The sequence below is a fragment of the Falco rusticolus genome, chromosome 9 (assembly GCF_015220075.1).
Source record: "Falco rusticolus isolate bFalRus1 chromosome 9, bFalRus1.pri, whole genome shotgun sequence".
NCBI lineage: Eukaryota > Metazoa > Chordata > Aves > Falconiformes > Falconidae > Falco > Falco rusticolus.
The window spans coordinates 29,939,886-29,951,709 of NC_051195.1; the positions used below are offsets into that span (position 1 = coordinate 29,939,886).

At 51.2% G+C, this 11,824-nt stretch overlaps 1 protein-coding gene across 2 annotated transcripts in view; it reads left to right on the top strand.

Moving 5' to 3' along the window:
* The window catches only part of MFSD13A (major facilitator superfamily domain containing 13A), a 16,250-nt gene continuing 4,426 nt past the window's right edge, over positions 1 to 11,824 (top strand). Inside the window, exons 1-9 of one of the 2 annotated variants that reach the window (XM_037399451.1) lie at positions 11 to 81; positions 4,593 to 4,713; positions 5,842 to 6,110; positions 6,579 to 6,658; positions 7,442 to 7,891; positions 8,805 to 8,922; positions 9,903 to 9,999; positions 10,740 to 10,911; positions 11,446 to 11,639. In XM_037399451.1, the coding sequence (XP_037255348.1) occupies positions 5,946 to 6,110; positions 6,579 to 6,658; positions 7,442 to 7,891; positions 8,805 to 8,922; positions 9,903 to 9,999; positions 10,740 to 10,911; positions 11,446 to 11,639 (1,276 nt within the window). In that variant the 5' untranslated portion in view covers positions 11 to 81; positions 4,593 to 4,713; positions 5,842 to 5,945. Of the gene's footprint in view, positions 82 to 4,592; positions 4,714 to 5,841; positions 6,111 to 6,578; positions 6,659 to 7,441; positions 7,892 to 8,804; positions 8,923 to 9,902; positions 10,000 to 10,739; positions 10,912 to 11,445; positions 11,640 to 11,824 lie in introns of both variants that reach the window. The other variant, XM_037399450.1, reaches the window with a different exon arrangement.

Here is an 11,824-nt window from a genome sequence, read left to right on the forward strand (position 1 = left end):
GGCGGGAGGCCGCTAGGTGCGCGTGCGCAGACCTGCCGTTCGGCGGCGGAGCGGGGAGGGCAGCGCCGGTAACGGACGCAGGTAGGAGGCGCTGAGGGGACGGGTGCGGTGCCGTGCCTCTGCCGCCCCGGTGCTGGCTAGGGTTTGTCTCCCTGCCTGCAGCAGGGCCGCCCGGGCGGGATGGGGGAGCCCCTCCCTCAGCGCAGCGGGGCCGTCCGGGTGGGGTGGGGATCCACCCCCGCGGCGTGGGCCGCCCGTGCGGGGTTCCCCCCCTCCGGCACTGGTAGAGCTCTGGCGTGTGCCTCCCCCCGGCACTCCGGACGGGCCCGCGCGGGCCCGGGGGGTGCCATTCGTCCCTCCCTCCCTGCTGTCCCTGCCCGTGAGCCGTGGCCTCTGCTCTCGCCCTCTCTGGAGCGGGTCGGGGTCTGGCGCCGGGACCCTGAGAGGGGGCCCTGGTACTGCCCCACCCTGCCTGGAGGTGTGGAGCGGAGCTGTGGTCGCCATGTCCCTGTCACACCTTCCTGTCACCTCACAGCACAACCCCAAGCAGGCTCTCCACCGCGACGGAGCCGGAGCGGGAGCCCGCCGCGCAAGGGTGGCAGTGCCCCTGCCTGGCTGCCCCTTCCTCTGCCGGGGCTGTTAGGCTTCCCCTTAACACGGAGGGACCCTGCGGACGGCGGTGGCACCTCTGCTTGGGCTCGTCCTCTCAGTGCCCGGGGAAGTGGCGTCCCCAGCTCTGGCCTCGCTTGGCAGGCATGGCCGGGCGCCCTGCATGCCCTCCCGCACACGGGACGCCAGGTGCTCTAGCTGTGACCTGGCGCTGTGTTCTTCAAGCTGAAACGCCACAGAGCTCTCTGGTGGCCTTGGGAGCTGGGCTTCCTTCAGCCCTTTGGTTAGCAGTGTGTGGGCTTGTGGCTGAAGCAGGGGTGCTGGGGAAAGGTTTGTAGGTGAAAAGTCTCCCTGGTGAGAAGATGGAGAGGTGTAGCAAAACTCCCAGTTGCTGTACTTCGGCAGAGTAGTAAGTGCTTCTCACCGGGTGCTTCCTATTAAGGCTTAAGAAGAACGGGTAGTATCTGTGTAGTAATCCCACCTTCTAGCTTCTGTGGTTCCACTCTTGCTGGTTGTTTTCAATAAGGGTTTCATATATACTTCCAAATCTATAATTTGAGGCCAGAATTACCTGGCAATGGTTCCCATACCAGGGCTGTGAAGTCCACTACAGGATTAGAGTTTATATTGACAGTAGCATCGTGGAGAACCAATTTTTTAATACAGCTAACATACATTCCTTACACTGTAAAACGATGAATTGTTTAGAAAAGGGGTGTCACGTGCTGTTAAGTTAAATGCCTTACCAAGTTCCGAGACTATGAGATCTACCTCGTTACCTCTATTAACGAACCTTGTAATCTCATTAGGGAATGAGATCTGATTTAACAAGATTGCTCAGCTGGAACACAGCTCCACAGAAACTACCAGCTGGTTCAAGATATTAATTGCTGTATATGTGGCAGTTCTGTTTACGTGTGTGAACTCTGCAGGAGTGACGGAAGCACCTGATTGCCTGTAATAAGAAGGGTGTTACCAAACCTCTTATAATACTGAGACATCTGTGATTGTTGGATTGGTAAACAATACCGGGAAACGCCCTCATGGCCTCCTCGAAGTGGTATGTTTCCTTGCCTGATCCAGGTGGTATCGGGTTTTCAAAGGCTTCATTGCTTTACTGTTCAGATACCAGGCTCCTGGGAGTCTGCTGTTGGAGAGTTTGTTAATGTTTCACGTGGGACGGTGTGTGGTGTTCCCTCGAGACTCTCCGTTAGCAAGTGGATTATCTGAGGAAACATGGCATTAGGATTTCAGTAGTATGGTGGAAAAACTGAGTCTTGGAGAGATATTCACCTCTAAGAGAGCGCACAGGATCCAATTTTGGTCAGAGGAGCCTAAATTTTGTGGATTATGTGTCTAGGTAGGAGCTTTCCTGTGTTAGGAATAGGATTTTGAGACTTTGTTTTGTTTAAGGGGAGACTTTTCGCTTTGGTTCGGTGAAATAGCTCTGTGGGGGGATTCCACTTTTTACTGAACAGAGTCCTGCCAGAATCTTAAGTAGCTCCGTGGGGTCAGGACCCTCTGAGGTGTCTGTGCTTTGGAGGCCTCCTGGGATACCGTGTGTGGGGTGGGAAGGAGTGTGCAGAACCTGGTTTGTGCCCACAAAACAGACTTGTCACTGACAGGTAAGTGTGGCCAGAGAAGACATCCATGACTTTCTGCTGGCTGAGAATGTCACTTACAGGGTCTGGGAGAAATTGACGTGCCCAGCATCAGGTGCTGTGCTGTGCTGGGTCATGGGGCATCAGCTCTTTCATGGGTGCAGCTCCAGCCCAGCTTCCCTGTGAAGGAGGCTGGACTGCCAGCAGCCCAGTCCTGTCTGGCCATGACAAATGTGTAGAAATAGTCCCCTCTTGGGTGGTTGATCCAGCTGATGGATTTATTGTGTTGCAGATGCAGAGACACAGTGCTGGTATATCTGTCTGGCCCTCTGCTTTAGCTAGTAAGCCACTGAAAATCCATAACATGTAGCAGAGGCAGTGTAGTCACAACTGGAGCAAACTTAGATGTATCCCGAAGTATTACTTGGGATATTCCAGCTTGCATTACCCACATAGTGGAGAATGGACGGGAGAGTCATCCAGTTACTGCAGTCATGTCTGCAGATGACTGTTTCAGGTTCCTGGATGGCAGCTTCTGCATATAGGAATCATCTGGCCCTGCTTAAAAGACTGGCTCAGGCCAAGACTCACATATATGGCTCTGCTGCCAACTCAGTACAACTGACCTCAGCCTTGTTGTAAGGCCAGAGGGTTGCTGAATTGCCATGGGACACAATGACTGGTGAATCCAGCTGTGAGCTGGCTAGGAAGTTAGAGCAGATGTGCGAGCCCCAAACTGTGGTGTGTTTCCAGGCACTATACGCCAGCACTCTCAAACAAAAGCAGTGCTTTCCTGGTAGCCAGTATTCAAATGTCCTTCTCAAAAAGATACGATCTGCAAACGTCACTGTCAGAAGCCAGATGTCATATGCGGAGGTGGAAGTTTCTCAAATAAAGGCTAGTTGCTTTCTAATTTATGAGCTTGTTGCTTTATGACTGTGCGTTAGAAGTTCAGCATGAATGAATGATAGCTATTCCCTCCTGCAGCTCATTTTCCCATTACTACTTAAAGCCTAATGTTGACAAGTTCTGACATACTCCATGAGTAATTCTCCATCCCAAGGAAAAGGTTATGAAAATACCAGTGTGGCAAGTTTAAATAACGGCAGAGCTTTGGATGTAGAAGCAAAATCTACTTTTTATGGACAGCTATGATTTTTTTTTTCTTTTCATCTGCGCATTTGCAGATGGGGAGGGGAGAGAAAATACATATAAAATGACCTAACAATTATCCCAGCAAAGTGAAATCACTTAGAAACGTCAGCTGGCTGGAAGGGTTGCACATCTGTGAGGGAGTGACAAGGGAGAAGGAGGAAGTGGAACTGCACCTTCTTTAAACAGCGCTTCGGCATATAAATGATGAGGTGTCTCTGGAAACTTCAGCTGTGGTTTGTGCAACGTGCGCTGAGTGAAGCATCGTTTGGATGGGTACAGTGTAAAGTGCAGCGCTAAGGACCAAGCCCTGAGCAGGCTTTGCTTTCAAATAGGCTTTGGTTAGCAAAGTCAACTCCCAGGTTAAGAATTGCCCTAGCAGGGCACCTCGCTTGTGTCCCCCTTCACGTGCCTTTCCTCTCTGCGTGAAGAGTCCCCACTGTTTAGTCTTTCCTTAGCAGGCAGCTGCCCCAGTCCCTTGCTCAGGTTAGTTGCCCTTCTTTGGTCTACCTCATTTCTGTGTCTTGGGAAGTTTGTAGCGAGGTTAGGTGTGCACGCAGTGGTCAAGGTCTGGATACGCTGAGGTTTCATGTGGTGCAAAATGGTGCTGTCTGCTTGTTCTCCATCCCATGCACGAGGGTGCCCAGCACTCTGGTGGCTTCGTCTGACCTTGATCCAGTCCTCTGTAGAAGGCTCTTGGTGAGAGACAGAGGACTCATCCGTGGGTCAGTTGGCTTAGCTCTCCCTTCTTCCTAACCTTTATCTTTATACATCACAAATTCTTGATTCCTTTTCAATTCATGACCATACAACATGCAATTTCCCTTTGAGGCTTGTCTGTCTTCAATTACACCTATGGAAGTTCATTGTCTGGCTGAATTCCTCTCTGAGCAGTGTCTTCCTTTTATTTGGCTGTGGGGTTTGGCATGGTGCGGATGCAGAATGCTTAGCTCCACGAGGGCTCTGCAGTTGGATCCAGTTGAGGTCTAGTGCTTTGGCTGGGAGTGGAGCCGATGTGCAGTTTCAATCCAGTGATGTAATTGATTGGAACAAATGCTGTTCCAGCTCTTTTACAAGGAATTCCTTGGGCTAGGCAGAGCAGACAGTTATTTTTGTTTTTCTAATCTTGCCTAGAAGTGGTCAGACTCACGGCTTCTGGGAAATGCTGAATGGGACTGGTGTTTCATCAGGTTTCGTACCCAGTTGATTATTCTCCCCCTTGATCTTCAGCTTGGACTTGGTGTAGCTGATGTTGCAAGCCGGAGGAGGCTGGCTTGGTGCGTAGTTTCCCGTTTCTGCTGTGCTCATTCTTATCCTGCCTGGTGAAGTCCCCACGATGCATCTGAGTCGGGTGAGTGCGGAACCCTGGAGGACTGAAATGGGAGTGACTTCCCACCCTTTATCTTGCTTTTGAGTGTTAAGATAGCGACCTTGTTGTCACCCGTCGTGCATATGCTGTGAACAAGCTTTCTTATGATGGCATGGGCTGGAGAAGCTGACTTACACTGACTTACACTGACTTAACATCTCACCAGATACTTGAGTGCCTCTGAAGAGGTGCCTTGTGTTTTGCCTTTGTAGCAACTTGTGTGTGAGAGGGGGCCCAGCCTGAAAGGCACTATAGAGTGCATCGTGGAGGGATGGTGGTCCTGCCTCCTGGCTGTGATCTCCAGTCAGTGCTGTTGTGAGGAGTCCTCCCCTCACACCTCAGCCCCTTGTGAACATACAGCAACTTGTTCTGCTAACAGGCTGATGTTTCTGCTTGTTTTCTTTCCATACGTATTGCTGTCCAGACCAAAGCATCTTTATTTCAGAGACTTGATCCTAAAATTCAAGCTGCACCAAGACGAGCTGAAGAGCTGCTGAGTTGCCTTTATCGCACGATGGCAGCATGTCTATTGCATGCCATCATGTTCTGGTCATGACTCTTTCATGCCACAAAGCAGCAACACTGCTTGCCATAAATAACTCCTGTCTGAGCCCCAGGTGTGCTCAGCTGTGACTGCCTGGGGAAAGCAGTATGCACGTGTGGGATTACATCACAGCTGTTGTCATTCTTATTTGCCTAAAAATTTACACTGCTACCTAAAAATGTCAGTGACTAGGTGTGTTTTCTGAAGGCTACTTTGTTTACAGCTGTCTAGCTGGATTCCTCTTGTGACCTTGCCTTTAAAGAGCTGTAAGGAGCTAATTCGCTGCTTGCTGGATAACAAAGACCATTACAGGGTAAAGGACAGGGCAACCTGCTCACCAGGGTCTCCTGTACCCTGGGAGCCGCAGCCTGGCCTCAGCTTAATGAAACACCTTTAGTGCAGCAGACAGCCTTTCTCTTAAATCCCCTCCAATCCACTTTTGAACAGCTCCTCAAAGCAATGTGAATTCTGATCTCTGCAGGCGAAGATTTACCAATTAATTTGATTCAACTTTAGTTCATTCAAGAAACTGAACCTGGTTTCATTTTGTTTTTTCTCTTCTGCAGGAGCAACAATGGATTGGCCCCAACAAAGATGTAGCAGGTGTTGGGAGAAGACATCCCATCTGACATGGAGGTGATCAAGAGAGCTGAACACCGACTGCACCAACATGGGGTTGCGGCTGTTGGCTTGTCTTTTTCATTGGCCCACTGCAGTGATCTACGGGTCCCTGTCGCTGTTTGTTTCCATTTTGCACAACGTGTTCCTCCTGTACTACGTGGACACCTTTGTCTCTGTTTACAAGATTGATAAACTGTCCTTTTGGATAGGAGAGGTTAGTCTTTTCCATAGGCCTTTGCCCTCTTGAGTAAGTAATTGTGAAACCAAGACTGCTCCTTGCCAGAAGTGTGAAGAGTGTTAGTTTTAACAGCAGCATTCCCCTTTGGAGAGGGAGCAAGGGGGGAGCCTTCTGAGTGTTAACTTGGGCTTTTCAGTTTTGCCTGCTTGTATAAAGATAGAACAAAGTAGGAGAGAAGCCCCAGAGACTTTGTTCTTAAGACTGCCTTTCCTCTGGGGGTGTTGGGGTGTTTCACAAGCAGGGAAAACCACTGGCCTTGTTGTGTTAATATGACAGTTGCTCCAGACAGAGGAGTCCTAGAACAGTGGTGGGACAGGGAAGGTGTGCTGGGGTGGTTCCTGCTGGTTCACCATGTCAGCTCAACACTGCTTGCTTCAGTAACAGAACCGTGTCCTTGTGGGACTTGTCCTGTGATTTGTTTCACTGTCCTGCTTTCTTTCCCAGACAGTGTTTCTGATCTGGAACAGCCTCAATGACCCTCTGTTTGGCTGGCTGAGTGACCGAGTGTTCCTTAGCGCACAGCAGTAAGTTAAATTCCACTTCCAGTAGAGGCTGGGAAGTTGTTTAGTCTCGGGGGGAGAGGTTCTGAAATTGGCAGCTTTAAAATGATAGTGTGAGAATGGTTTCTGGGGCACGGAACTATTAAATACCTCTCTTTGAAGTTCAGTGCTCTTTGCACGTTATTTCAGTACCTGGCTGTGTAAAGGAAGTCACACATCTATCCGGTTGACATGACCCTAATCCTTAACATCATGAATGGTACAGAACCTAAAATATGGGTGTCTGAAATCTCAAGACCCTGCTGTATGAGCAAGCCTCTTCGTGGGGTGTTGGAGAGTGTCTGTACATCGTTTGGTAGACACAGGGGGGGAAAAGACAATTTTTTCTATGTGGAATACCTCAGACCAGTTGTTCCCAAACTCCTTGGGTCGTGGATGACTGTTGGCCATTAGCATTTCTCATGTATTTATGTCAGGCTTTTAATGGAAATCACGGTGTGGCTTCCTGCAACTAGTGAAAACTTCAAGTACTCATTGAAATAATTTGTATTGTGCGAAGCACAGGCAGTGCAGCACTATCAGGAAGAGACTTGCTCTGGAGAGCAAAAAATCCCTTCATGTTTTTTGGCCTTCTTAAACACATAGTTACAGTGTAGTCACATATTAGCTGAGAAGATACCCGATGTGGGTGCTTGTTGCATGAGCAAAAGCTGCGTTTATGTGTACGCCACTTAAAAGACTTCCTTGAGAGGGAGAATACATGCAGGGTTTTGTCCAGGTGTCTGAAGTTTTTGTCTTCTGTTGCAGGCCAGGAGCAGAGATTTCCTCCCCCAAAGTAGTTCTGAAGAGGCTCAGAGTGCTAAGCCACAATGGCCCCCTCTTTGCCATCTCTTTCCTGGCTTTCTGGGTTGCCTGGGCTCATCCCGGTTTGCAGTTCCTTCTTTGCCTTTGCATGTACGACAGCTTTCTCACCATGGTTGACCTCCATCACAACGCCTTGCTCGCAGACCTGGCTGTTTCAGCAAAAGACAGGACTAGCCTCAACTTCTACTGCTCCCTCTTCAGTGCCATAGGCTCCCTCTCTGTCTTCATGTCCTACGCAGTGTGGAACAAAGAGGACTTCTTTTCCTTTCGCATATTTTGCATCGTGCTGGCCCTCTGCTCCATCACTGGTTTTACCCTGTCCACACAGCTGCTCCGCCAGCGGTTTGAGGCTGATGGGAAAGTGAAATGGGATGAGGAATCAACCCTAAAAGAGTAAGTGTCACCAATTCTGCACCAGGGCCAAACGCCTGGCATAGATCTGTAGAGTTCTGTTATGCACCGCGGCAAACTAAATGTGTGGGAAGATCCAGGACGAGGCAGACTTTTGCTAATCATCTGTGGTTCTTGTCTGTTGATACACTTTTCAGAATCACCTCTGTCACACTGGCTTCTAAGGCCCTCTGAGAATAGGACAAAACTGTATTGTGACACCCCTGGCCCAAACTGGAGGCAGAGCCTTGACCTGCTGTGTGGCCATCCAGTGTTTGGAACATGAAATGAGTTAATATCTAGAGCACCCAGTGAGGTCTGTGAGTGGCAAAATGTCAGAAACAGCTTATGAAAGCATTCCTGCTTGAGCATGAGACCACCTTGCTGCCCATTTCCTATGGAGCTGGACAAACGAATGTCTCTTACCCTTTTGCTGGCTTTAGCTACCTGATAGTGGTTGGGCTGTTGGTAGGCCACGATGCAGCTGGTTTTCCCCGTTCAGCTCTCTTGCTTTTCCTTGGGCTGCCTCACTTGTCTCTTGTTATGAGCTGCCAGCATTGTGCTGTAGTAACACAGCAGATCCTCATGAGATCTGCCAGGTGAGCTAACCACAGGATCTGAAAGGGGAGCGTATGCGTAGTGAAATGGCTAATAAGAGGAGAATGCTTTTATGGACAGAAATCCAAATTTTGGATTCAGAAGACAGACGTTCTTTGGAAGACCTGTTGCCTGTTCTTCTTGCTAGCAATAAGCAAATGTTGTAGATTCTGCTGGTTTGACTTGGCCCAGGGAGGGGGAAGGTTGGGATGGGAGCTGAGGGGAGACAGCTCTACATCTATACAGGGAGAGCTGGGGGCTCTCTGCTGCTTGGTGTGAGGGATTTACGGTTGCTTTTTTTCCCCTCCTCTCTGTTTAGGCTGTGCATTGAGAAACTCTCTGTCCCCCAGGAGAAGAGGATCACCCTAGCAGAGTATCTCCAGCAGCTCTCCCGTCACCGCAACTTCCTCTGGTTTGTCTGCATGAACCTCATCCAGGTAGGCACAGCAGTGATGTGATTCAGGGGGTGAGCACTGGCTCTGGCTGTTCTGGCGATTCAGCAGTATGTGAGTTCCCCAGGAAGGGCAGAGGTGCGTCCAGCACCCATTTCTTTCTTGGAGCCTCCTGCACATGCTGGCTGATTCAGCAGCTGGTAGCCACTCTCCCTGCTTGTGACTCAAGGATACTTCCTAAGCTGTGGGGTGCTCCTTCCTCTGTCTGCAGCGTAGGCTGGATTACGGGGGCTGGCTGAGCTCTGTGCAGCCCATCTGGGGTGCAGAAGCGCAAGGCCTGACCTCATGGTGGGAGCGAGTTCAGGAGTGCAGTTTGCTGGCGTGGCTGTCAGCACAGGCTCCTCCGTTCTGCTTTCCCGAGGCTCACATCACTGTTCTCACTGTCCAGCTGGATCCACCTCCCAGCTAGCTTTTGCCATTTCTGTTCTTCATCCTTTTCAGTGATTACTACCAAATGCCGGCAACCTGCCCAGCATTGTGCGCTGCAGTCACAACTCTCATCTCTCTGGGGATCCCTCAGTTCCCCTCAGGCAGGCTTTTGATGCTCATCTGCATCTTTGCGTTCAGGGCTTTTTGTTTGCCTTATCCGTGTCCTCAGACAGCTGCCTTCTCCCTCCTGCTGTGCCACTGCCTCCTCCAAGGCTTTGTGGTCACTGCTGTCACCTCCTTGCCCTGCCTGCGCCAGCAGCACGGTGTGCTGAGCAGGTGCCTGGGCAGCTGGGAAGCAGTACTGACTCCAGGCAGGCAGTGGGCATAGCTGGTGGTGTTGCAGCTTTGCAGTCTCAGCCTATAGTGTTGTGATCTCCGCAGCCAAGCTCTTGCTCTGCTGAAGTACCCCAGGCCCGCCCTGCATGGTCCCCTGGCACAGGGCTCTTAGGATAACAGAGCCCAGAGGGCTGTTAGCTTTTTCTGTTCTCTCTTACTGCTGTTCTGCTGACCAGCTCATCTGCATGCTGCCTTCACAGGTTTTTCACTGCCACTTTAACAGCAACTTCTTCCCTCTGTTCCTGGAGCACCTGCTGTCAGACCAGATATCTGTCTCGACTGGATCCTTCCTGCTTGGTGAGTCTCAGGTGGGACTGGAGGGAGCAGCTGGGTTAGGACCTGGCCTGAGTCTTGATTCACTTTTCCCAGACTCTGTCTGGTGAGAGGTGTGCTCACATGTTGGTCTCTGGGCTGTAAGATTCACACATGCACACGCCCCACATGCTTCCCTGGGACCTCCAAGTCATCCTTCCTGGGCGCAGCAGTAACCTGGAGCCTTTTCTAGTGAAGGCAAGACCAGTGTGCTGGACTCTGGCCTAGACTCCATGGAGGTATTGCTCTGACATTAGTGGCTGCCAGATAGTGTCCCCAGGATGCAGCAGAGACTGCAGCCCTGAATTTAATCCCTTTCCCTCTGTGACCATTTCTGGGCTGCCACAGATTTGTGGGCAGTGGTCCTAGAATTACCCTGGGAGGGTTCTATGTGGCCAGGTCTGGTCACACTGTCCTGTCCCTCTTATTTCTCCTCCAGGGCTGAGTTGCAGTCCTTGCGTGACAATGGCAAAGTCTTTTGTTCCTTCCTGCCCACGAGGCTGACAGAAGGTGGCCTCCCTCTGTAGGAAGAGTGTGTGCTGTGCCACAAAGCCACTGAGTAAATCTGCTGCAGCCTTCTGTATGTGCACAGGGGCTATTCTGTACTGTGTCCCCAACAGCCCTGCTGGCAATAGCCAGCCTTGTTTTCTCTCTCAGTATTGGTCCTGGGTGCATGGTGGATACTGAAAGTCCCTCAAGCTGTTTGTGCCTCTGTTGCTTCTCAGGCGTTTCCTACATTGCCCCTCATCTCAACAACCTCTACTTCCTGTCCCTCTGCCGCCGCTGTGGGGTTTATGCTGTGGTGCGAGGACTCTTCTTCCTGAAGCTGGCTCTCAGTGTTGTCATGCTCCTGGCAGGACCTGATCAGGTGTATCTGCTCTGCATCTTCATTGCCAGGTAGGCAGGCAGGCAGGCAGCACTTGCTTCCCCTGCCACCTGGGAAGGGAAATGACTTGTCTCTGTTTTACGAAGGAGTGGCAGGCAGGGAACAGTAGCTAGGGTCACACAGAAGCCATGTGGCTTCCAGCTCTCATAGCATCCAAGCATGGGATGGATCGCTGCCAAATCGGCTGGCTGTGCTCAGGAGGACAGAGACCCAAGGGCTGGCAGCAGCCTGCAGCAGCCTTTCCCAGCTGCTGAGCCAAGCTCCTCTCCTCGGCAGCCTGCCTGAGGTGATAGCCCCCAGTGTGTGCTGCAGCTGCCCGTTAGCCACTGGGCCAGCATGTCCTGTACTCAGGCCTGTCTGTGTGGCAGGTCAAGGCATTGCTTGTGTACCACAAAGCTTATTGCTAGAGTGTTCCCCTCCTGTAACCAGGGCTTCTGAAATTCTTATTTTAAATGTGAGGGAACCGTTCTCAATGTTCTCTGATCTCCCACCTACTCCTGTCATTTCTTGATGTCCCTCTTTGTACTTTGCCTGTTGTTCTGCAGCAACCGGGTGTTCACGGAGGGGACCTGTAAGTTGCTCAACCTGGTAGTCACTGACTTGGTGGATGAGGATCTAGTCCTGAACCGTAGGAAGCAGGCAGCCTCAGCGCTGCTCTTTGGGATGGTGGCTCTGGTCACCAAGCCGGGCCAGACCTTTGCCCCTCTGATTGGCACCTGGCTGCTCTGTGCGTACACAGGTAAGGATGCTCCTGGGGAAAGCAGTGGGGCAGGAGAGGGCAGACTTGTGAGTTCAGTGTCCTCCACCACGTCCTGTGCCCTGGGTGGGTGCAGAGGGCTCTTGCAGTTGCTAAGCTGTGCCTGGTCTCTGCATCTCCAAGGCCAGTCACTCAGAGAGAATGGATGAGGGAGGGTTCATCCCCAC